At 33.8% G+C, this 26,998-nt stretch overlaps 1 protein-coding gene across 5 annotated transcripts; it reads left to right on the top strand.

The window, feature by feature from the left end:
* Positions 1-538: 538 nt before the first annotated feature.
* Positions 539-12,683, top strand: LOC148845983 (protein CORTICAL MICROTUBULE DISORDERING 2-like). Of its 5 annotated transcripts, XM_088952877.1 has the most exons (6): positions 539-616; positions 947-1,159; positions 1,338-2,702; positions 3,424-3,699; positions 4,473-4,564; positions 11,584-12,683. In XM_088952877.1, exons 3-6 carry the CDS (start codon positions 1,695-1,697, stop codon positions 12,455-12,457), a joined length of 2,250 nt encoding a protein of 749 aa, XP_088809003.1. In that variant the 5' UTR covers positions 539-616; positions 947-1,159; positions 1,338-1,694; the 3' UTR covers positions 12,458-12,683. The 5 variants fall into 5 exon arrangements, with proteins under 5 accessions (XP_088809003.1, XP_088808999.1, XP_088809000.1 ...); XM_088952873.1 differs by having other exon boundaries at positions 947-2,702; XM_088952874.1 differs by having other exon boundaries at positions 563-611; positions 947-2,702.
* Positions 12,684-26,998: the final 14,315 nt, after the last annotated feature.

Genomic DNA, 26,998 nt, shown 5'->3' on the forward strand with positions numbered 1-26,998 from the left:
CATTTTAGCCACTTCGGTTCTTTCGGGTGGATCCGACCCATTAAATCAATGGCTTTTGTGTTCCCGAATTCAGCTCTAATTAAAAGCATAACCTAAAATTTTAGCACGTGAGAAATATTTTGATATTTAAGTCAATGTTTTTTGAGTATTTAGGACCATTCGATTGGAATCAATTTCTCTGAATCTATACCAACTGCTCTAAGATTAAATGTATGATAGATAATAATAGCACCGACAACATGGGATAAACTTGAAAAAGGAAATAACTCAAAAAAAAAAAATGCTTTTCTCAGACGTCATTTTCAAATACATCTTTGCTTGTAATGCTCTACGAGATCAACCACATAAAGACTGCCGGAATCTGAGTCTGGTCACCGGGATCTTACTTCCGGGCAGTGGAGTCTAGAACCGCTTCAGGTAACCGACACCCCATCGGCCATCACCCTCCACATGCAATTAAATAATAAAAAATGAAAAAAAATCTCCACCGTATGAAGAATTATTTTTAAAAAATTTACATTAAAAAACAGGGTAACAGAAACCTAACAGCTCTAAAACACAGATTATTCACCGTAAAGACATTCTCAACTCTTCCTGTAATCGACTAATCGGTAAGGTATTTTGTTGGCTGATTGCTCCTAAACTCTTCTTCTATATTTCCTTTAAAAAGCCGGCGAGAGGGAGAGGGAGGGGGAGAGAGATTCCATTTGGGTGTGTGGGTTTGTATTAGATTCTGTTACATCTCTTGTTCTGTATCAATCAATCATGCAATAATAAGTCTTACAGCAATTATAGTTCGTCTTTTCTCTTCTCACTTCTCTGCCACTTCATCATCTCTCATGTTCAGAGACCACTCGAGGGTCTTATCCTCCAAAAATCCGAAAAAAAGCTGTCTTTTCCCATCTGGGTTTTGGAGACTAATGCGTTTTCTCTGTTTATGATTCAGGGTTACTCTTGTGATCCATGCCATAACAAAAGAAAAGTCTTACTATCTCATTTCTGTCTTACGGTTACGGAAGAAGCGTGTTAGCTGTGTAACCCATAAAAAAAGATCCGGAAAGAGGAGCTTTTCCGTTTGGATACTTCAGAGCAGTGCGTTTCCTCTATCTGAATCCATATCAAAGTCCAAAAACTTGTTTTTTCGATCTGGGTTTGGCGGGTATATGTCGCTTTTCCAATCTGTATAATCCTTAAATGCTCGAAAGTTACAACTTTTTCGATCGGGTTGTTTAGGGGATCACCTAGTTCTAATCATTGTTTAGAAATAAGTCAAGTGTTCGAGCTTTTCTATCTCGGTTTTTTGATTGAAAATATATTTGTCTCTCTCTGTAATCCAGAAAGAAAGGCACTGGGATATAGTTTTCACCATTTGAATTTGGAGTGTGGTGCCCTCTTATGTGCAACCTGTCAAGATTCAAAAGCATGAACTTTTGGATGGGTACTGAGAATAAGTTTTTGCTTTGAATCTCCTCTGCAAGATCCGAGTTCTGAGAATTCCATTGATCAGGTCCCAAAAAAGTCAAACCTTCATACTTGGGTTTACAAGGTATTCATTATTTCAGTGTGTGGGGGCTCCCACCAACAGAGTTATCGATCAAAAGGCAAAAATTTGGATCCTTTCACCTGAAATCGGTCCAATAGCTTGAATTTCTCCTACTTGGTTTGCAGAGTAATGCGTTTTGGAGGTCTAAATAATGACGACATTGGTCCCTGGTGTCCTCCTGAAGCTTCTACAACATATGAATACAGATGTGAAAGTTGCTGGTGAGCACCGGTCTTCATTGCTGCAGGTTGTAAGCATTGTCCCTGCACTTGCAGGTGGAGAGCTCTTCCCAAACCAAGGATTCTACCTCAAGGTCTCAGACTCCTCTCATGCCACCTATGTCTCCCTCCCTGACGAGCACGACGATCTCATCCTCAGTGATAAACTTCAACTGGGTCAGTTCATCCATGTTGAGCGGCTTGAGGCTGCTTCCCCTGTTCCAATCCTCCGTGGAGTGAGGCCTGTACCTGGTCGCCATGCCTGCATTGGAAACCCTGAAGATCTTGTTGCAAAACACTCACTCTGCTTCCTCAATTCTTCGGGATCAAACCCATTAGAGAAAATCAAGACACAATCCAAGGTCTCGAACAACAACCAAGTTCTGGATAAAGAGAAATGCAAAACACCTTCTCAGACCTTGAACAATAACACAAGTCGGGAGAAAGACAAGATCAAGTCGGAGAAACAAAATGGAGCTGCAAAGGTTGCAGAGTCGGACAAGAAGACCGCAACTTTCAATAGATCAAGGTCTCTGTTATCAAGGCCTGCTTTGAATTTAGTTGAGAAGAAGGATTCTGTGACGCCTTCGAAATCTTCCAATTCGCGGTCAATCCCTTCATCTCCAACGAGTTGCTACTCATTGCCTACTTCATTTGAGAAGTTTGCAAATGGGGTCAGGAAGCAAGCAAAGATCAAAGGATTGGATAAACCAACTACGGGATTGGGATTGGCGGACAAGGCAGCTTCTGTTCTTAGAGCAAGTACGTCAACGAAGAAGTTGCCTGTGGAGAATTCCATTGGTAATCTGGTTCAGGGTATTGGAGTGGGAACCAGGGCTTTGAGAAGGAGCTGGGAAGGGAGTGTGGAGGTGAAAAGTAGGGAGAATTCAACCTCAAAGACTGCCAAGCATGATTTGAAATCTGAACCTCGGAGCACTTCTGTAAGTTCTATTTTCTCTCTGAAGTTTGTTTCTTTTCTTTTGCATTCTTGGTCTGAAACAACTTTTCCTTGAGCTGTTGGTGTGCTGCTTTCTCTGGTTATTATACTTCTGTGCTATATGAAAATTTTGTACTTTGCTTTTTTTTCTTTTTTTAAATTTATGCTTAATTAAGGCACAAATTTTTTTGTCCCCATTAACTGTCATGGGTGTTATATTGATTTCCGTTGTCTTTGTTTGCTTATATTTTCCCAATGTTTTGTTCATCCACTGGGATTTGTGGAGATGAGATGTTATGTGGATTTTCTACTTAAAATAAAAGTTATGCCGACTATTGCTGGTGAGTTAAACCCTGCAGTCAAGGATCATATTAACAAATTTTTTCTTCTTCTTCTCTTATCTTTTTGTGAATTTTCTGATAAACCATATGTGAATTCTTTAGTAGATGTTCTTTGTTGGATATCTAACTTCTTTCAGTTTGTTGTTTTCCTCCTTTCTTTTGAAGAGAAGGTTGTTAGTCTGGCCTTTAGCTTTTATTTGTTCTAGTGATATGTGGGGACGTGCTAACCCCCTGTCTTGTGTAGCCCCTCCTGGACCTGGTTTTATCAAAAAAAAAAAAAAAAAACAGAGAAGGTTGTTATTCTATTTTTTTATATATTTTTGGTCCAGTGAGCAGATTATATTTGGTTATCTTCTAACAGTCTTAATTCTTTTTGCATAACAGATTCCTCGAATAAAATCATCAACAAGTGATAAATTGTTGTCTAAAGAGGACAATAAGGTTCAGACGCTTGCAAAGAAAATAACAGCAAATGGGACTATAGGTGATCCTGATAAGTCAAATAAGCAAAGCGCTTCTATTGGAAAGAAAACATCAAGTGAAGTTTCCAGTAATAAATTCCCAGGAAACTTGGTCAAGGTTTCTCTCAATAATAGAAGACTGACAGATGGTAGTGTTTCTTGGGCCTCACTTCCTTCTTCTCTTGCAAAGCTTGGAAAGGTATTAATCCCTGCAACATTTTCTTGTGTTGTCTCTGCCGAAAATTTGTATGTGTAGGAAGCCTACTACCTGTTAAATCATCTTTGCTTATAAGCTCCATTATTTGTTTTTAAAGCTTTTACCTTTCATGGATGAGGTCCTGCATGAAACTCATGCCACTTACCCAAGTGGCATGGTCAGCTATTGCTTTTAGCTACTCAATCAATTGATGTATCTTATATCTTGACTGTCTTATTTTTGAGTATGGTATGTACCCTTTGAATTCATAAATTCACGGGGTGTTCATCAATGTGAGTGGTTTTGTTTTCTAAAGGAAAAACAACTGCCACATTAGCAAAAATTATTCCTTTTGCTGACATAGCAGTTGTTTTTGTTTTAGAAAACAAAACCATTCATATGGGTGACACCTTATCAGTTAGCTGAGAATGACATTGGGTTGGCCTTTTTAGTTATAATATCAGTGGAGTAGTAGACTAGTAGCTTGATTTGAAATTAGTTAATGAACTTCAGGTTTTTTTTCATTGGATGATAAAAAATCATTGATTTGCGTTAATTTGGACATGTGCCCTCATTCTTGATATGGATATTCTGGTTGGTCTGTCCGGATTGATGGACAATTTATTATTTGATGACTAAGGTTTAACCATGGCATTTACTGGTGCATTACATTTCTAGAAAATTCTCACATGGTTCTGACAAGACTAGGATCCTGAACTTTCCTTTCTTTTTTCAAAATTCTGCTTTTTCATTTTTCATTTTATTTTATTTTTCAGGAAGTTCTGAAGTACAGAGATGCTGCACAAATGGCAGCTATTGAGGCCATGCAAGAAGCTTCTGCTGCAGAAAGCTTAATTAGATGCTTGAGGTAAGTACCAGGCTAATTCTACAGAACTTATGCTTCCTGGTAACTGTTCAGTACTTCATGATCTTGGATATTTAGCCAAACTTTTTGTCCAGTTTATACTAATTTGTAATTTCTTGATGAGCATTCAGTATTTTTTCCACCTTTCAGTTCTGCAATCTTGTTTAGTTGATAATTTCTGTCAGATTTTGAGTCTTTGGATGTTGAAGTGTGGTTGTTTTTATTATAATTATTTCATTTCTCCCTTTGCATTTCTTTACTTCATTTTGTCTTTGGAAAGGGGCAAGCAACCGTCACCTTTGTGCTATACCCTGTTCTTGACTTAACAAAATTGTAGCATTAAATTCTTGTGGATCACTGACAAAGTTAAAATCAGCACAGATGTGATTGTTCTCTGGTCAAATTAAAGGAGTTGCTTGTATTGCACGTATATTTGTAAATACTAAATACTAGATGGGGCCTCTGGTAGGATAATTCAATGTTAATATTGACTGAAACTTGAGGAGAACCTTCAGAGGCATCATGCATGAAGCTATGTATGTAAAGGGTCATTACCTAACCTTTGGATTTATTATTATTGTTGTTATTTAAATTTTGCACAAGGTGGCCATTCTCAGACTCAAACCTGAATATTCATGCTTGTTAGCCTGACATTCTACAATTGCGCCAAGTGATAGCACTATATCAATAGTATAAACCTTGCAGGACTAAACGATTAATCATAAATTGCAATCTGCTTGGCCTAAAAGATCCTGATGGAAAGAAGCACAGGGCAATTGTATGAGTTTTTCACCATGGCTTTGGTGTTTATTCAGATCATATTCTTCTAGTCGTGGTTGATGTTGCACTTGTGGACAACATAGGATTCTGGCAAAGGTTTTTTTCCCGCATTGGATTCTTCTAAGCCATGTAGCTCTATCTCCTGATCATCAATCTTAATTGCACCACCATTGTTACTGCTGTTTTTACTAAAATTGCAATACACATGTATTTTGTCTTAATCCAATTTATCTTTAAACCTTTTGATTCTAAAACATCTTTCCATTGTTTTAGCTCTACATTTTACTATCTTTAATCTTATCAATCAATATTATATAATAAACAAAGAAAATACATCATCGGACCTCTTTCTATTGTTTAGTCAAGCACTTCTCCAGAATTGTCACCCAAGTGAAAATTTCACTTTTGAAGGTGCAGTGGATCCCCAAATGGCCGAGCTAGGGAAATGATCCATTGGGTCTCCTACTAGACCTTTGTAAAAGGATTTAACTGAAAAATCCCCTGAAGGTGCCCACTTCTAACATCTTGAGTCTTGAGAGTGCAAGTTTAATTGCTGGTTTTGTGGTAAAGTTAAGAGATCAGCCACCATATTGAGCTCTCAGTCATTGAAACCCCTTCTAAATGAAGGATTCCAAATGATTATGTTTCCAGTCACCTCCTAGGACTCAACCACCCAAGCCAATTTGTTTTCATCCATACTAAACAAGGTCAGAAACCTGTCTTTTAAATTTAATGCCATTTCACCACACCTTCCTATCATCTCCCAACTTGAAATTTAATCCTTTGCAGAAGGTACTGAAGTCTTTTGAAATGCCTTTCCACACACTACACCCATAGGATAACTGGGGAGTTTCCTAAATCTCTCCCTTGTGGTGGGGATTCGACAGGGACTTAGCTCACTTCTCAACCCTCACAGTTCCATACGATAACTAGGGCCCATTATGGAATAGTAGCCACTCAATCCTGCCCCAACTCATGCAGCTGGGATGGAACTGATAACACATTAAGAGTGCTTTATTATCAGGCTATAATTCCTTTTTTCTCAATCCAATCTATTTCTCATCTGTTTCTGGTGATTTGAGGTTGCATATGTAAATAACAATGCTTCATGGACTCTCCTAAATGGATGTCATGTCTGTGTTGGGCTAATGTACAAGATGAGTGGCATTTTTCATATTAAGTGTTTCTTGGTAACAAAGGCAACATAATAGACCCCCTTTTTCTGGTATATAATGTTGGAATTGAAAAATATATGATCTATTTTAATAGTTTATAATTTTCCATGGCCATGTCTGCATGTCCGTGTTTTTTCATCTTGCCAAGTCAGACTCTTGAACACACATCAGATTCTGACTCCTATATCTATGAACATGCAACATTGGTCAATAGATAATGCATGCCAATCAGAATAAGGTGACAAATAGCAATATTATGTAGCTGATCTCAAACATTAATACAAGGATGATCATCTCTTAATGGGAATGGGTGCAATGATAGCAACTCCATTGACCGTGTGGAATTTTGGATGAGGTTGGGGAAGATAATATGAGAGAGTGGCTAAGATCTAGAGAACTGATGGACCAAGAAGAATGTGCAAAGTCTTTGAAGAATGAGTTGGGACAGGGGGTGGATTAAGATTCCATGAGTTGTGATGAACCAGAGTGGTCTTTTGACAGTTTGGATCGTCTCCCAGGTTGTCAAAAAGTGGAGAAAGTTGGCTGACTTCTTTGATGATGCACTAATGAAATCTCATAAAGTGCTGGTAGCACTTGAGGAAGGGGGAGAGGAGGCAGGGGAGGGAACCTCTTGATTTAAGGGTTGTTGAGTGGATTGTGAAGTTTGGTAACCAATGTTTTTGGGAGGTGACTGTGGATGTTGGTCCGGGCCTTTTCTTGGGTGTTTTTTGGTTTTTATTTTATGAGGTTTGTTTTTGGTTCAGTGGGCTTTTTGTGGGTTCGTCCCAGCCATTTTCCTTAGAATAGTGGTTTTTTTGGTCTTTGGCTCTGCTCTGTTGAGCCTAAACTTTGTACATTTAGTATAACTTCTGTTGAGCATCAATTTTTTGTTTGCGTTGGTCCCAGCCTAATTGATCAGCGTTATGTTTGCATGGTTCCAGTATTTTTTGGGGGTCAGCAATTTTGTTTTGTTCCCCACATCATGGTAGAGGTTGAATTTAAGTATAACTTCTGTCAAGCAAAATAATAGATAAACAATGAAGCTAAAAAGCACAAAATTTTAGAGACACTTAGGTGATGATATTTGTTTTTTTTTTTTTTTCGGTTGTAGCTTTTTGTGGGCAAGGGGGAGTTTTGATGTTTTACATTCAGATAAAATTTGGAAAGAAAGGGGGCAAGGTCACAGACAAAACTCTGCTTTTTTGCTTGTTTTTGTTTCTTTTGTCTTCCTCTCTTCTGTCATCTTTCACCTTTTTAATGTACAGAAAATATTAAGGACTGCATTATCAAGGAAGGCTGATTTGGTCCAACTTGGAGCCCCTAAATCAACTAGGGGATGATTAAAAACAAATGGAGTGGGGTGGTGGAATGTGATGATTCATCTATCTGACCCAAAATGGTTGGTATAAGGCATTGGTTATTGGTTGATGGGTTGTTGAGCTCTTCTCTAGTTTGACTTAAAGACAAGATATTAAAGCAAAATATTTAAATACAGAGGGTAATATTTTTTTCAACAAAGTTTGGGCACTCCAAATGGATAAATCTAAAGAAAAGGCTAGCTCATTGAAATAAAAGATAATACAATGTAAGCTTGTTATATATGTGTGTGTTTGTATGTGTTAGCACTTGTACTCTAAGGTTTGGTAGTACAGAGTGATGCACAAAGTGATAGAACATTTCCCATGTACATATGTAAGGAGAAAGATTAACTATAAGTTACTATGTTGATCATGCCCCTTTTAAACCTAGGCCATTATGTTGTTTGAAATCTCCAACTTTTAGCTGACACCCATTTATTAATTAATATCTGAAACTTGCATGAACCAAAAAGCAACATCATAGTCCTAGTTGAAGTGTATATATTCCTAGTCCAAAGAAGTCCTGGTTAGAGTTGAATAAGTCAAGTTGTTATTTAATAGTGTAAGGTTTAAGTTGAGCTTATTTTAAGTTAGGTAGTTTTTAAAAGAGTTTCTATTCCAGTTTGAAGAAATAGGTTAGGTGTTTTAACGAAAGGACGTGGGAAAAATTTCTACTTCATAGTCTATATACACTTGTGTAATTAAGTCTTCTTTTAGTGAAGTAACTTTTCTTTTAGAAGCTATTAGTAAGTATGCATGTGTTTTGCACGTGACAATTTTAGATGATGGTAATTATGGTAATAATATATCCAAAATTTTCTATTTACTTTATGTATTTTTTATTTTTTTATAAAGGAAACGATCTGGGATTTGAGAGAGATTTGGAGAGATGTAAGAAGAGGGCAGATAGTGTTGTAGTGACAGTGATGATGAACATGGAGATAACCGTCGGTGGTGATTCCTTCTTATTCTTTTTCTTCTTCTCAAGGAAAACGGTACAACAATCAGTGTACATGGTGACAACCACCTTCGGTGGCGCTTCCTTCTTCTTCTTCTTCTTCTTCTTCTTCTTCTTCTTCTTTTACTTCTTCTCTTTCTTTTTTCTCACTTCTCAGCTTTAACCAACTGCCTCCTTCTCAAAGTCTCACACTCCCCTCTCATAATAATGTATATATATGGTGGACTTTAACCTAATCCTAATCTAACGTCAGATTATATTTTACATTTTACTGGTTTGACCCGCTCAAACTAGACGGTTGAACTGCTGACCCAAAAACTGAAAGCCAAAGTGGTTCCGTTTTTGGGTCAGTTTTTAAAACCTTGATTTTAGTCAAAAGAAAATTCCACAATCTTATGCATATTTTTAATAGTAGTGTAAATATAGAATTATAGATGTGTTCGAATTTTCTATAAGTTTTTGTATTTTTGTGTGTAAAAATAATTTTGATATGTCACACTTACTTTTTGTTTATTATGATAAATACATGATATTATACATGTTCCTGAATGTTTCTTTTTGCAAAATTTGTGTATTTTTTTTTTCATTTATGTGTTTTTATATTTTATTAAATTTTATTATTTATTTATGGCATTAAGGGTTAACACATTTAACCCAAAAGTTATTTTGTATTTCATTTTTGGTCAATTCTAAATTATGTATTTCATTTTCATTATCAATAAAAATAATTCTTGTTTACTACACTTATTTTTTAATTTGATTAATAAAATATCATAAATGTGTCTAATTTTTCCTACATTTTTGTAATTTTCTATATTTATTTCTATTTTTTAAAAATTTTATTACCTAACAATGATTTCATAGGTTGATTAATTTGCTTCGGATGGTTGAATTGCTTAGCCACCACTTGGATAAAGAATGGTTTTGCTTTTGAGTAAGTTTTAAAATATATGGGTTTATATTGTTAAAGATATTGACATAGATCTAATTAGTAGCATTTGTTTGTGAAAAATAACTTAAAAATATAAGATCTAATAAGAGGAAATGGGATTTAATACCTTGAGTATAAGACTCAATGAGAGGGGATTAGATGAGGTGGAAAGTAATAATTGAAGTTACATTTTTCAACTCTTACAATTAGAGATGGATTAAATACACAAATATGGCCATTTTAATAGCCATTAAAGCTGGCATTAAAGCTATAATAAAATGACTTTTATACCCTTTCTCAAACAAAGAAATAGAGGGTAATTTTAGTCCCAAAAAGGTTTCACACTGCATTCACACTTTATATATAGTATAGATATTGTGCTTTGTTGAGGATCACTATTCCAAGTCTAGTTGAAGCAGAAATTGCTGTTTGTGCAGTATATCTAGATGAGTGACAGTTAGATAATCTAGTCCCAAACAGTTTGACAAATTATGATGTCATAAAGCAGATCAATATCATCCATAGATATCTCTATTATGTATGATTTGATTCAATATGGGCTTTTCTTCCAACTTGTTAGTTCCATGGTGTACTCTATCTGGAAATGAATATATCATACTTGGAATGAGGCATCTCTATTCAGTTACTTCTATTCCCAAGATATACGTAATAGTACACAAGCCTTTAACATTAAACACCTTGTTTAGAATCATTAGCTAAGTCTAAATTTTAAGAATATTAATGTGATGTATTCATATGTAGCATTTGATGGGATCTCCAATAAAGGGTAGTAGGCAACTGTATCATTAATGTTGAAGGAAGACTTGAATGGCCAAGACATGGACAAACATGTCCATTAGATCTGATACCATGTCTAGATATTAGTGGAAAAACTTTTGTAGTGAACTGATGGGTAATTCTTTATAGTTCATCATTATTCAAATTCAATGGCTTTCCTAGATCAATCCATCTCTATTGAGATGATGACAAAAAGGAGAACCTGGTTTCTTTTAAGGGAGAGTGGAATTAAAGATCTAATACAGAACTGTTATATTAGGGTTGCATAATTAAATAAGTGCTTCTTTGGCTTCCTTAGAATACCTCTGTCCATGTTTTTAGGGTGAGCTCAATTGCTTAAGTTTTGATTATGATAACTGTGGCCTTGACAACCTAATCCTTAGAAGGCTAGATTCGGCATCTTTCAGTTATGAGGTTGTTATTTTTTCTTTCTTTTGAATTTTCAATTTTCTGAAGTAGGGATGGACGAGAAATGTGCTGGCAAAGTTTTCTGGTGCTTTCTGATTCATGTACTTTAAGAGGTTGGAACATTTAGTCATCAATCGAATGCCCTTTTTGGCCAAAAATGTCGCTTTTAAAAATGTAGAACCTTTAGGGTTCCAATAGGAATTGGGAAGCAGAGTGGCCAGTCAAGGGAGTGATTTCAACTTAATTTGGTAATGTTCAATTCTTTTGCCCATTGATGTTGAAGTTAGTAACCTTCAGGTTCTTGGAGAAAGATAGAGAAGCCAAAATCCATTTAAGAAGCTGTAGGTTGAATGAAGTCCAGGAAATGAACTAGCCTTCTATTATGGCTGGCCTATGAACTGGATAATAATCCTCTAGTTGGAAATGCAACCTATACCAGCAAGACATAGATACTCTCTTAGTCTTTGATTCTCAATGTTTGATGATCATATTCATTGAACTCATGCAAATTTACTGGTTCGACTGGTATAGATTTTGCATGTAAGATATTGGTATGTTTTGTTATCTCCTTGAACTCACTTCTTTGATATCTGATCTTTCTCTCTCTTTTGCAGCACATATGCTGAGTTAAGTACATCTGCCAAGGAGGATAACCCACAACCTACAGTTGAGCAGTTCCTGAGTCTCCATGCAAGCTTGAACAGGGCTCGTCTTGTGGCTGACTCCCTATCAAAGACAGTCTCAGTAGGGTCATCAACAGATGGTGAAGATGAACCATCAGAAGCAGCTCTGAAGATCTCATTGGAGAGGCGTAAACATGCAACTTCATGGGTCCACAGTGCATTAGCCACTGACTTATCATCCTTTACAGTATTTAACAAACAACCAGTTTCCACCTTGAGCTTGACTTCAACTCCCGCTCAAAGTCAACGGACTACTGCTAGCAACCATACCATGCTAGTCCTAGAGAACTCAACCAAGAATACATCAATAAAGGCTCAAAGCAAAACTCGCCCATTAGTTGGTTCTAAACTTCTTACATCAGGAGTACTCCGCCGTGCTGGGGATGGGCTAAATGTAGGTCACAAGACACAGACTACACCACCACCCGAGTGGATCCAAGGAAACGGCCTTGATGAAGCTGTTGATTTGGCACAAACATTAAAGACGGAGTCTCAGGACTGGTTCTTGGGTTTCATCGAGAGGTTCTTGGATGCTGATATGGATAATTCAGCCCTCAGAGATAATAGTCAAATAGCAAGTATGTTGTCTCAGCTCAAAAGTGTAAATGACTGGTTAGAGGAGATTGGATCTACTAAGGATGAAGAAGAAGATGGACCCTGCATTCCATCTGAGACGATTGATAGGCTGAGGAAGAAGATCTATGACTATCTCCTTACACATGTAGAATCTGCTGCAGTTGCTCTTGGTGCTGGAGCTCAAACAACACCACAGAGCCAAGCAGCGGAAACAAAACCAAGAAGATGACATTTGGAATATGCTACTGGGCCAAAGACATCTATTGTATGAAATTTATGCAATACTGAACCATTGGAGCTGAGCCATATTGCATGTCTGCAATTGTGAACATATCCAACCTAGTCACCAAGTGGTTAGGGAGGGGCCTTTTTCATCTAACTATGTATATACATCCTCTGGTGGGGAATACATGGAATAATTATAATTTATTATCAAGCAAATCATTTTGATGAGATGTGAAGGGTGATGGGACTTTTGAGTTTATCAAAGTTATACACTTACTATTTTAGGGAAGCTGGTATTTATAAATTCATCACAAATGTGTATTGAAATTTTGCTCGGAAGATTTGATAAAATGGTTCATTCTTTAGCCCTTGAAGGAGGGTTTATTGGAACTTGGAAGGGTTTTTGACAAAATTTATTTATGAGTTAAATAGTTTGTACCTTTTTTTAAGGATTTTAACATAGAGGTGTAATTTGGATGTCGAGATCACATCCCTCAGTGGGCACCCCACGAACGCCCCACGTACACATCTCAGCGTGGATTGGGAATATCTCCCTAAGTTGTTAGTGGGAGATGTTCCCAATACACGGTTGGAATATTCTGTGGGGTGTTTGTGGGGCACATATGTAAATTGGCTAAGCTCCATTTAGGACCATCCGTGAGGCAATTGATTCATGAATTAGAAAGCTGAAGCTGGGAGGGACAACAAAAAAATAATTTGGGGGTCCATAGTTGGTAAGGGTGCAACTTGGGCGGGCCCAACCCAAGCCTGAACTGATCCACCCCGTAATTTCATAAAGGCTGGGCTTGGATTTTTTGTTCTTTAGGCTGGGCTCAAGCCCAAGAATTTGAGCTTTTTTTTTTTAATTTTTTGGTGTGGGTTTGGGCCTAGTCCTTTGGCAGCTTGAACCCGGCCTAATTATACACATTCATATATGTATACATATTTACATAAATTCATACATACATGTATAATTTTAGAATAGATTCATTAATCAACCTGAGCTCGGTTTGGGTTTGAGCCCAACCTGAGTACATCAAATTATAATGTGGATTGGGCTTGGGCCTTAGGCCTAAATCTTAGGGTTGGGCTTGGGTTGACCATAAACCTGGCCTGACGTGGCCGACTTGCATCCCTAACAGTTGTTATTATAAAACAACTCATCTGTCACACCACTAATCAATCTTTCAACATTGTTGTTTTGCTGTATGGAATCTATTGCATGTTGTCCTTTAAATGTGTTGAATTGTAATTGAATGGCCAATCTAGGGAGGATGATTTTCTTCTATCTTGAAGTTCTATAAAGAGCTAAATTGTTAAGGACTTTGATGTACTGCACAGAGGTTGGATCAGTTTGATTCCATTCCATTTAGGGCTCTTAGTTGCCTAAACTAATTTGGATTTGTATTGAATATGTATTGTAGTCTTGATGACTCAATTATTACTAAGATTGTGTTAGAAGGGTTAGAAATCAGATTTGAAATGGTCGAATCAGGAATAATGGCTAGCTGAATTTTAAAAAAAAATTTAACCCAACTCGGGAATCAATTTTTTGGTGATTTTGAAATCTGAAATTTTGGGATTGATATTGCATTGAACTGAACCAGATTTGAAACTCAAATTAAAACATATCGTACCTAATATAGAAACCATAGTGTGTAGCTCTTAGAGTAATAGTTTACGCCAAATATTAGTCCTAAAATTGGCCTCCCGCTAAAAATGGCATAGTGTGTATGTGAAGCCTTTTCATCAACACCATTTCACCAAAACTTAGTCTCCAACTTGCTTAGATCGAAGATGGTATGTGAACTTGATGTACTTTGATGCTTTTTCTTGCAAAAACACAATGGATGATTGATAAAAATCATCCCTTATCAAAGCTAGGTCGAGTTAGGGTTTCTAAGAGACAAGGGAGAAGAAAAGAGAGCAAGAGAGTGTAGAGAATTGGTTCAATTGGACTCTCCCCTTTTTCTGCTTTATATAGATCACTCTCCTAATAAGAACTTATCCAAATTTGGATCAATACTTTATCTTTGATCGATAAGCATTATCCTCTTAAGAGGATAGGTGATCCATACCCAGTTCCATGCCCATTTTCAATTCAAGTCACATGACAATGATCACTTAACTAATCATATTAGTAATGGACCTTAGGCCCATTTTATCTAATGAGTCACATCCCAAGGTATTGCATGGCTAGTTTGGGCTTGAATGTTGTATGGCATGGGACCCACAAAAGTCTCACACAAGTCCATAAGGGTTAGCCCCTACCTTTGAAAGAGGTTAGGCCGAATTCACTATTCAAGGTAGTAAAACCTTGACCAATTACATTAAGCTCAATTTGGGCCCAACATTTGCACCTAAATGATCATTACATTCAGACACCTTATGGAGACTCAAGGATAATGGACTTATGTAAGATAAAGCCAATCATGTAATAAACCTTGTAATGATATCTTACACTTAACCTCTCGACTCCTAATTATCAGAACACTACCTCTAGGAAGGACCTCTTCCCTAAATACAAAATGCAGTGTCACACTCTTTGCTCAGATGGATCCTAAGATTAAAACCTTTTGCAAACATTTTTTATAAAATAGTAATATAACATATAAATATATTTTGCAAATCAGATTTTTTAAATATAGTTGAAATCCATTGTTGACGGTTTAGGTTTCTATCACAAAGAGTGTAAAGTCTGATATTCACTTTATTTGATGAATGAGTCAATCCTATCACTATGATCATCCACTTAGATAATTTCCCAAACTGCTCTAACATGCCTAGATATTTGACCATTGATGGATCTCATTGGTTGGCATATAAAAGATAGCTTACTCCAATACCTAAGGGTGAGCATTCAGTTAAAAACCAAACCGAGTAAACCAATTTTTTAAAACCAAAATAAAGAAAGAAAATCGAATTACAACAAAATTTTTTATTCGATTTTCGGTTAAAAACCGAATTTAATAATATATATATATATATTATAACCTATAATATATATTATGAAATTTAATTTCATTATAATACATTATATATAATATATTAATATATAAATATATAGCATATTATATATTAAATATGGTATATTGTATATTGTATATTATATATATTATATATTATATATTATATAATGAATTTTAGTTAATTTGGTTTTTTCGGTTAACCTAATTTCTAAATCTGAAAACCGGAACTAAAAACCGAAAATGCTAAAAATCGAATTACCCAAAAATCAAATTGAAAAAATTGAAACCGAAATTTTCAGTTCGGTAATTTGGTTTTAACCCAATAATGTTCACCCCTACCAAAACCCAATGCAACATCATAGTCAAGTTTGAAGTTAAGTGCAATTTTTCAATTTTGCCCATCTATCTCCAGGGTCTAGGGCACAAATAGAAATTAGTCCAGGTTCAGTGTTTCTTCTAAACACTCACTCACTATGCTTGGGGTCTAACCCTAGTAACTAAGATAAGCTACTCCATCAGTTTGATGTCATACCAATGTTAGCTTTGTCAGGATAAACTCCCTAAGTCTATCCAATGGCTGAGAACATTATAAACTAATACAAGTCTTATAAGTGTCCAATTTAAAGAGTAATTCACAAAAAACATACCAATTAAAACATGAAGCAATAATGTACTTTATTCATTTACTAATAATGGTTTATCTGCATCAATTTGATTGGAGCTAAAGGCACACACTATCTAACAACTCCCACTTGTACTTAGGTTTAATCAGGCATTAGCCTCAATTCTATACTATTCACATGTCCTTCAAACACTTTCTATGTCATTGGCTTAGTTAATGAGCCTACCACATTTTTCGCTGATGCTACCTTTTGAATCTAGATGCCTCCTCTACTAACAATCTCTTACAGTATATGATACTTCCTCTCGATGTGCTTTGACTTTGAGTGGGCTCTTAAATCCTTAGCTTGAGCAAAGACTCCAGTGTTGTTACACAACGGTGGAATGGTGATGTGCTGGATGGTGCGACTCCTAAGATTCGTATATAGATAGTTGAGCTTACACACCATGTGTTCTTGACCCTTGCCAACAAAGCCTTTTGGCTGTTGCATATAGATATCTTCAGTAAGATCTCTATTTAGAAATGTTGTTTTCCATTTGCCAGATTTTATAATTGTAGTATGTGGCTATCAACAATAGTAGCCTAATGGATTTAAGCATAGCCACGAACGAGAAGGTTTCCTCATAGCCGACTCCTTCTTTTCGAATGTAACCATTTGCCACAAGTCGAGCTTTATAGGTCACAACCTTTCCATCAGGGCCCTTCTTCCTCTTGTAGATCCACTTTCAACCGATTTCTTTCACCCAAAGGGGCGTGTCTACTAGAGTCCAGACTATGTTGGTATTCATTGAGTCCATCTTGGATTTCATGACATCTACCCACTTCAAGATATAGTCCTTATCTAAGAAGTGGGCATTTCAACTAACAAAGACATTTTGTTATTTTGGGTCTTAGAAGAGATACCTAATGGAGCTCCTAGGGTAGCTTACAAATAGACTACGAATGGTTTTGGATTCCAATTTATCTACACTTGCCTTTTTGACATGTGTTGAATAACCCCATACTTTAAAAGTGTCTAACAATTGGTTTCTTGTCAGTCCAAAGCTCATATGGAGTCTTTGGAACCGACTTGGTTGGAAACTGATTCAAAACATAGATTATAGTCTCTAGTGTGTGTCCCCAAAAGGATATGGATAACTCTGCATGGACGATGAATGATAGGACCATATCTAATAAAGTTCAATTTCTTTCAGATACACCATTTAATTGTGGTGTAATAGGAAAAGATAGTTGTGATATAATCTCGTTATCCTTTAAGTAGTCATTGATTTCGTCAGAGAGATATTTATCTCATTGATCTGATTAAAGGGTTTTGATTTATCCTCCTGATTGTTTCAAAATCAGCCTCTCACTGAAGATGGCATAGTGTGTATGTGAAACCAATTCAATAACATCGTTTTAGCAAAATTCGGTCTCCAACTTGCTTGGATCAAAGATGGTATGTAAACCTGATGTACCCTGGTGGTTTTCTTGCAAAAACACAATGGAAGACTAGTAAAAATCATCCATTATCAAAGCTATGTCAAATTAGGATTTATAGGAGACAAGGGAGAAGAGAAGAGAGCAAGAGAGTGGGGAGAATTGGTTCAATTGAACTCTCCCCTCTTTTTCCTTTATATAGAGTACTCTCTCAATTTAATTAGGAGCTTATCCAAATCAAATTTGGATCAGGCCTCTCAATCTTTAATTGATAAGCATTATCCTCTTAAGAGTACAGGTGCTCCATACCCAGATTCATGCCCATTTTCAACCCAAGTCACATGACAATGATTACTTAACTAATCATATTAGTAATGGGCCTTAGGCCCATTTTCTCTAATGGTTCACATCCCAAGGTGTTGCATGATTACTTTGGGCCTAAATACTATATAGCATGGGACCCACAAAGGTCTTATATAAGTCCATAAGGGTTTGGCCCCACCTCTAAAAAAGGTTAGGCCGAATTCATTACTCAAGGCAATGAACCCTTAACTTAATCATCTTGGGCTTAGTTTGGGCCCAACATTTACACCTAAATGGTCCTTGGATCTATCCACCCTATGAAGACCCAAGGATAATGAACTTATGTAAGATAAAACTCATCAAGTATTTAGCCCTATAATGGTCTCTTATATCTAACTTCTCAGCCCATAATCATTAGAACACTACTCACAAGGAATGACCTATTCCTTGACTACAAAATGCAATGTCACACTCTCTACTATGATGGATTTCAAGATTAAAACCTTTTTGCAAACCTTTCATTAAATAGTAATATAACATATAAATATATTTTGTAAATTAAATTTCAAATACAGTTGAAATCCACTACTGACAATTTTGGTTTCCATCACAAAAAGTATAAAGTTTGATATTCACTTTGTTTGGCAAAGGGATTGATCATTTCACTATGATCACCCACTTAGATAATTTCCCAAACTGCCCCAACATGCCTAGGTATTTGATCGTTAATGGATCTAGCAAGTTGGTACATAAAAAACAACATAGTCAAATACCTAGTGCAGTATTATAATCAAGTCCGGGGTTAAATGCAATTTTTCAGTTTTGCCCATCTATCTCCAATGTCCAATATAACTAGAAATTGGTCCAGGTTTAGTATTTTCTCTAAACACCCCTTGGTTGTGCTTGGGGTCTAACCCTAGTAGTTGAGGCATGCTGCTCCACTAGTCCGATAGCACACCAGTATCAGCCTTGTTAGGATAAACTCCCAAAGTTTATCCAATGGCTGAGAACATTCTAAACTAACATGAGCCTCATAAGTTTTTAGTTTAAGGAGTAATTCATAGAAAACATATTGAATAGAACATGAAACATTCATTCACTAATAATGGTTTATGTACATCAATTTGATTAGAACTACGGGCATACACTGTATGACAGGTTGGTTCCGGGTCCATATGAGTTTTGATTATAATAGGTTTCGAATTATTCAAACTAATCTAGGTAAAAAAAAGGAAGTGTGCTTATTTATTCCAATATAATTAAGACGTGAACTAATTATGTAAATGCGTATATATATCAAAGATATCACTTCAGTTTTAGAAAAAATGGAAAGGTTAGGATCATATATGGTGTGCTCTTCCCAAGACCCAGATAACTTAGGGCTGCAATCGGATAAGATCCAATTACATTCAACCAATTATCAAAATGTTAGATCTAAATTTGATATGAAATTTGATACATTGGATTTGGATCAGATTCATATTTAATTTGGGTCTGAATTATTATTGCTTAAAATGAAGGAAACAAATTTTAATAATTAAAAAAAAGTATTTATTTGTATCTTTGATTTTCTTTTTAAAAAAATATTTATTTGTATCTTTGATTTTCTTTTAAAAAAAGTATTTTTTTGTATCTTTGATTTTTTTTAATTCCTTGTCTTTTTTAACAAACAACCAAAAGAACTCCAATTCTTAGGGTGCAAGTTGGGCATGTTGGGCTAGGTTTGTGGTTAACCCAGGCCCAACCCTAAGATTTGGGCCTAAGGCTTGAGCCCAAGGTCAAGACCGATCTTCCCAACCCGAGCCCAACCCGCATTGTAATTTGATGCACTCAAGTTGAGCTCGGGCCTGGGTCCTTGGGGATTGTTTTGCATAATCTCTTAAACCAAGCCCTTGGAAATTGTTTAAGTCCATATAGGAGGCGCTCATTAGTTTATACACCTTTCCTCCCATGTCATATATACCTTAGAGGAAGATCCATGTAAACTTGCTCTTGCATGTTTCCATTCAAGAAGACATTCTTGACATCTAACTGATATAATTTTCAAAAGAAATTAGCTGCTAAGGAGAGTAGCACACTAACATCCATATGGTATTTGACTTAGCAATTAGAGCAAAGGTCTTTTAGTCAACCCCCTCCTTTTAGGTGAATTATTTTACAACTAGCTCAGCCTTGAATAGAGCCATTAGCCTTATGTTTAATAGTATATACCCACTTGCACCCCACAAATGCTCTTTCCATTTGGTAAATCCACTAGCACCAAAGTATTTGCCTTCAGTAAGGCTTTCATTTCCTTATCTATAGCTTCCCTCCATTTGGGATTACAAACAACCTCAAAGTACCTAGGAGTGGGAATGGAAGACAAAGTAGAAACAAAATAGTGATAGCTAGGAGGCAAATGAGAGTAAGAAAACAAATCTATTTATAGGATGAAGGGTACATGATCATAGGTTTTCTTAAGGCAATATGTAAATCAAAATCATAGCAAGTAAAATTAGTAGGAGGAACAAATACCTTAACCGGTATCAATAGCACCCAATTGGTTGTGGCATATCCCACTTTCTCTTTCTATAACAAAGAATTAACTCTCTCTCTCACATCATTAAGACTAGGAGCAGTGGCTTTCATGCTAGTGGTAGTCTCACTTGGTATCTCATCAATAGGGTTCACTTTTGGATAAGAGTACTCAATAGAAGGGGAAGGTTCCACTACAAGAATAACATGCATGTTTTTGATAGAAAAAACATGTATAAATGTTTCATAACTATGACTTGCTTTATCATAGGTGAGATGCAATATTCCACATATTACCTTGTGATTTTTCATTGATTGTGTTCTAGCATTGCCATATGCCCTCCATATATTGCCATTTGGTAACATTTTGAAGACTTACTCATGCATGTTGCCACGTGACATCAAATTATCTATCCTAAAATTGAATAATATGGTTATATAAAAAATGAAAGTGTTGATAGTATAGTTTAGGAAATGTCACATGGCATCATTTATGATGGAATATGTATAAAATTATTTAAAATTGAAAATTATTATCCATTATGTTCTTGAAAGTAGTAAATATAGTTTTATTCTCACAAAGCTAAAGATTTTTGCGTTGCTCCAAAAAGTCTAACCCAAGAGGGGGCGAATTGGGTTATGCTTGGGTTATGCTAGTTTTCCCTAACTAAAGCTTTTTAAAACTCAAGCGCTATACACAAATAGCAAAGAACAATAATAATGCGATGCTTGTATGATAAAGAAAAATAATGTGAGTAATAAGTATCAACAAGTATGAAGAACAACTACAAGAAAATGAAAAACACACACAAGATTTATAGAGGTTCAACCAACCTAGGCCTACATCCTTTCCATAGACACACCACTTAGGAATTTCTACTAAATCAATTAGACTTCATAGGTACCAGCAAAACCTTTATGACCAATTGAACTTTCTAGGTTTTAATAAGACCTTTATAATAATTGGACTTTCTAAGTACCAACAAGACCTTTAATCAGATAAACTTACTAGAGCTATTCAAATGTAAAAGTGATAATAAACAAATATGGGCTTAATGCATTTGAAGAGACTAAAGATTTTACGAAAGAATCAATGAAGCATAGATAGCCTTTTCAAGCATTATTATTTGTATTGCTTTTTAGACTAGAATCTCTTTAGACAATGTTGTTTTATTTTTGTTATTGTTCTTTTTCTCATTTCACAATATAGATTGGTTCACTTCCTTCAATTCTTTTTAGCTCAAGCTCATGCCTTTATAGCATGAGTCAAGCTTAGAGGGCTTGTAACCATTAGGCTTCGTTTGGTTTATAAGATAGGGATGGGAAAAGATGAATATTCTTAAAGGTTCACTTTCCTATGTTTACTTGTTGGGATATATTGTTTTTGGATGAGAAATCAGTGACACAGGATCCCAAAAATACGTGAGTGGGGTCCCACCAAAATAGTGTGACCCATGAGAAAGGAAAAAGGTAAGACGCACCTAAGAAAACTTATTAGGCTTTGTTAAATCAGGAACTCGAAAGTCTCTTCACCCTTCAGCCTAGCATTCCAACAGTCATATCTTTAATGGCTTCTCTAGTGATCTCAAGCAAAGGTGAGACCAGTTCATAATCATTTTATGATGGCAATCATTTTTATTGCAATTTTTTTATGTATTTTAGTGCACAAGATGGTCTTCCCCATAGTTGTGGTTGTCTCCTCACTAACTGAATTTCCGGTCATTTTCTTCATTAGTTTTGACAATGTGAGGCTCAAGATGAACTCTATTCTCCTTGGGCAGTTGAAACTTAACTTTTTTCCTGTTCTTATGTTCTTATTCTAACCCAATGACCATATTTGATTACTCTTAGTAATGGAGATCATCATTGCATCTATCCATTGATTTACTCTTTCTTTCTCTCTCTCTCTAAATCTTACCTCTTTCTATTTATCTAAATTGATTTGTTGATTTACCATTAATATCTGTTTATTTAAATTAATTTATCATTAAATCTATTTATTTTTTAGATGTCACTTTTTATTGAAATCAGATCTAAGGTTATATTTGACTTTTTTTGTTACTTGTTCTATTTTTCTCTCTTAAATATTGTATTTTATTTAATAAAATAAAAAATACATAGATGATGCATTTAGTTATTTCTGATTAAGATCCATATAGGTAGGCATGCATCTTTTAGTTTTATTGGTGTAGATTTATTTTATTTTTATTAGAATACCACATGAGTGATCAAGTTTTTTTGCATTAATTAGTTTGCTTTGTCAATCTATGGTTATTAAGGTCTTTATGTGAGGTGAATAGAAACTCAAAGATAGAACTACTCATCATTTTATCTATTATTGTTTTTTTTCTAAGATGTAGAACTTTTTTGTACTAGCTCATTGTAACATTGTATTGAAACCAAAAAGAAAAGAAAAACTTGGATACGTTTTAAGCTATTGAGTCAATTTTTAGTTAATTGTAAAAGCATTTTTATTAAAAGCTCATATTACTTCTTTCTTTTATGACACCGGGTGATAGTGCATTGAATAAAATCAAAGTTATGCTTCTAGTGCAAATATAATAAGTCAGGAGTTAGTTTTAAGGTATGATTCTATTATAAAAATGCAATAAAAAAAGTGACTAAAGATGGAAGGTTTTGGGCTAGTCTATGTTGGTATCCATAAAATAAAAAGAATGGTAGGTTAAGAGGGTTTGAGCTACAAATGGGTTTCCATTTATAATAGGAAGTAATATAACTATGGTTAAGTTTTGGGGCTAAGTTTTGTTGTAATAACCGTGTGGTTAAAGTGTACAAAACACGTGTTATATACATGTTTCATTAGTTTTTTTTTTCTTAAGAATTGATATGATTCCATTGAATTTTATAGGAGATTATATTAACAAAATTTGGTTTCAAGTTTGTAGTTATTTAATTTATTACATTAGAGGATAATAAAGCATAAATGCAGCTAGAAGAAAGAAATAAACTTCACCTTTGCATTATCCTTTATTCTCTATCTTACTATTGCTTTTTCTTATACTTTATAGTTTTTTTCTTAGATGGAAAGAGAAATGCACCTTATATTGACATTTACTATTGGTGATGCAATTTTAATATATATTGTACTATCAATATTAAAAGAATATCTCATTATATAAACAAAGATCCCTCTACTGATTGAGATGTACAAAAATTTGATTGGATTGACTTTGTAAGAAAAAAAAATTAATTATTATAATTAATTGAAAATGGGTAATGAGACATTTGCACGGTTATGTAAAGTAATTCAAGAAATATGCCGAATAAGTGATATAAGGAGTAGTATTGTAGAAAAATAAAATGAGATTTCATTTTGGCTAATCAAGTGACACAATAAACCAACAATTCAATAAAGTCTTAAATGCAATATTAAGTTTAGAGGATAGATATTCAATATAACCAATTGCAACAATGGTACCTTAGATATTATATATAAATCCGATTTTTTGCCTTATTTCAAGGTAATCACACTTATGAATCTTTTTTAATTTAATATTATAATTCATAATAAAATAATCATGCATAAAGTGGTGAAACTTGTAAGTAACAAAACTGTGTAAGAACAATTAATGGCTTACATCTCCCTATAAAAGTTTCAAATATAAATGTTGCTAGGTTTAGAGATTGTAAGTCTACAATTTACATATGTATTGTTGGAATGGAAATGTGCAACATTATATTCTAAGGTGTTGAGTTTTGCCCTTACAAATGCAAGATAGTATTCAATTTTTCTAGTTCATTATTATCTTAATTTTATGATTTTATATTAGGTAAGTACTATATAGTTTATGCAAGTTTCCCATTAAAACAGGATTTTCTCACAACATATAGGAATACTCGATATCATTTAAATGAATGTGAAACACATACATAAAAAAATGTAAAGAAATTCTTTAATCATTATCATTTTTTTATAAGGAATGTAATTGAAAAGATTTTTAGAGTACTCAAGAAACATTTTCCCATCAAATAACATTATAATTTTAAGACATAAAGATACCATTTGAAATTGTTTAAAACCTAATAATTTTTTTTTTTTGTGTTCAAAACTTTTTGGCACCAAAATTGCTTATCATGAAATGACCAAACAAAGACAATAATGTAAAATGATGTACTATTTATTAATTTTTTTATATTTATTTTAACATTGAAAAATACAATATAAGTTTGTGTAATACAATACAATACAACAAAAAGATGATGTTCCATAAACATTTTAACCTTTACGTTGCATTTGTTTTTTGTGTAAATATTTATCGATGTAAAAGTACATTGATGTAAAAGTACATCGATAAAGTTCAACTCCGATAAGTTTAAATGAATGAACCATTGCAAAGTAAAAATGCATGATTGCTGATACATCGATTATTGATGTAAAGTTCTATTATGAATGGAGTTTAAATCGATTTTCGATATAAAATTATATTCATAACAAATGTTGACAAATATGAAACATGAATGGATTTTTACACCAATTCATATTGATGCAAAAACAAATGCAATATTATTATTTGTGTATTATGTAGCATAAAGATCTGTATTTTGAAAATCAATGGTTCTGCTATAAATATAAATACATTACAATTTGTCATTTATTAACTTATGTTACTATAATTTGGAATTATTATTGTTTTAAGTGTCATGTTACTTCAATGGTTAAAATCACACCACTCCATATGTGAAAACTATCCATGTACTAATTTTTAAAGTAAGTAATATAAGTTCATCTTTAATTAGGATATCCAATGTTTATAATAAATTATACTATCTAGATATCCCATCATAAGTCTCACCTATCATTTAAATGTTTACAATATAGGTTATGGATATAATAGTTATAAAAAATTATAATTGAAAAAAAACATGTTTCATGAAAAAGTTTAATTTTTATTAGTAAAGAGAATGTAAAATTAAGTATATCTAACTTTGCATGAATAAATGGAAATCTCATTTCCAATATGTTCTTTGTTAAGTTAATGTTTTTCTTATATTCCATTAATTCTTTTGTCTTATATTTGTTGATTATTACCATAATTTTCTTAATTACACTTTTGATTTTTATCTCATTACTTATACACTTCCTTAAATCACAAGTGAGACTAATATGATGATGTATTATGTCTTCACCATTTTCAAAAGTTAAGTTGTATTGAGGTTACCCAACATTTAGTGGAATTAAAGGTAATGTGTAGGTATATTGTCATTGTTATGTAACTTATAACTGGTACTAATAATTTATATATGATCTAACACTAAAATGAGTATACAATCGTGCATTCTCCTTATAAGAAATGGTACCACACATACAAAGATCCCTAAATGTGCGAAAATGACCTCAAGAAATTATAAGAATGTCTCATAAAAATAAATCTCCTAATATTCAAAAATTATAAAAATATCCTATAAATGACAAATTTACTATATTTACCTTATTATGTAATTGCTTCTATGATATTCAAAAATTATAAAATTTTCACATATAAGATAAACCTTCTAATGTAATTGACTATGTGGCATTAAAAAAAGTTATAAGAATGTCACATATAAGACAAATTTACTCTCTTTATCTTACTATGTAATTGCCTTTACAATATTAAAAAATTACAAGATTACCACATATAAGACAAACCTTCCAATGTAATTGATTTTATGGAATTCGATAATTACAGGAGTGCCATGTATAATTATTTATGAATATGCCATCCTATAATTCTTTCTCTCTTCTTATTATCTATCTCAACTTTTATTTATTTACTTATTTAACAAAACTAAAAAGAAATTATTTATAAATTAGTAAAACAAAGGAGATTTGACATTAAGAAAAAGATTTTAATAAATATTTATTTATTTATTTAGAAATAACTTACTAACAAATATTTCTCTCCCCTTGAGCCTAATATTTAGGGCTATCAACAAGTCGGGTCTAGTTTGAGATAGCATGTACTAGTATCGTCTCAATAAACTTTTATTTATTCATTTATTTATTTTATTTTATTTAATAAATTATTATATAAACATTAATTTATTTAAGAAAAACTATAATTGAACCAATGGGTTGGGTATACACGGTGGAGATAAATTAATTAAACATAATTATAACAGTTATAGTGCCATGATTTTGTCTAAATTAATAATTGGGTTGGTTTTGTTCTTACTTGTCCAAAACTAATTCAAATATAAAACTGGTTATTTTGTGGAAATACATAGTTTTTTTTTTAATTTTCTTGTAATTTTTATTATATTTTATGTTTGAAATAGTAAATTTGATAGAAAATAATTAAGATAATATTAGTTAAAAATGTTTAAGTACTTATTAACATAAAAATAGTTTAGTATTAGTTTAATTTATTATTTGAATATAATTAGGTTTATTATTTTATCCCAATTAAATAATTGGTTCAAGACTGATTTTACTTAGAATTGACCCGTTGACAGCCCTAAACCAAATTAGGTTCCATTATAGTTATTTATTATTCGTAGTAATATAGTTATATCTATTTTATTTAACGAAAAAATCAAATTTATTATTAAATCTCCAAATGTCTTTTTTCTATTTCACCCATATGAAGAAAGGGCTTCCCCACTAGTACTCTTTATGAAACTTTTTGTTACACGTTTACAAAAATTTATAACATGTATATAAAAATTCATTAGAAGTTGTAATTGTCTACATCTATTAATTTCTTGAATACAATAC

Source organism: Nelumbo lutea, chromosome 7, assembly GCF_056320005.1.
Source record: "Nelumbo lutea isolate HS-2025 chromosome 7, American lotus-T2T, whole genome shotgun sequence".
NCBI classification, from domain to species: domain Eukaryota; kingdom Viridiplantae; phylum Streptophyta; class Magnoliopsida; order Proteales; family Nelumbonaceae; genus Nelumbo; species Nelumbo lutea.

What these genes read in the sequence shown, in the direction of transcription:
- LOC148845983 (XM_088952873.1), top strand. Translation starts at nt 1,695, where the DNA reads ATGACGACATTGGTCCCTGGTGTCCTCCTGAAGCTTCTACAACATATG. An exon ending in CTGAACCTCGGAGCACTTCT is followed by an intron (nt 2,703 to 3,423) that starts GTAAGTTCTATT and finishes TTTGCATAACAG; the next exon opens with ATTCCTCGAATAAAATCATC. An exon ending in CTCTTGCAAAGCTTGGAAAG is followed by an intron (nt 3,700 to 4,472) that starts GTATTAATCCCT and finishes TTTATTTTTCAG; the next exon opens with GAAGTTCTGAAGTACAGAGA.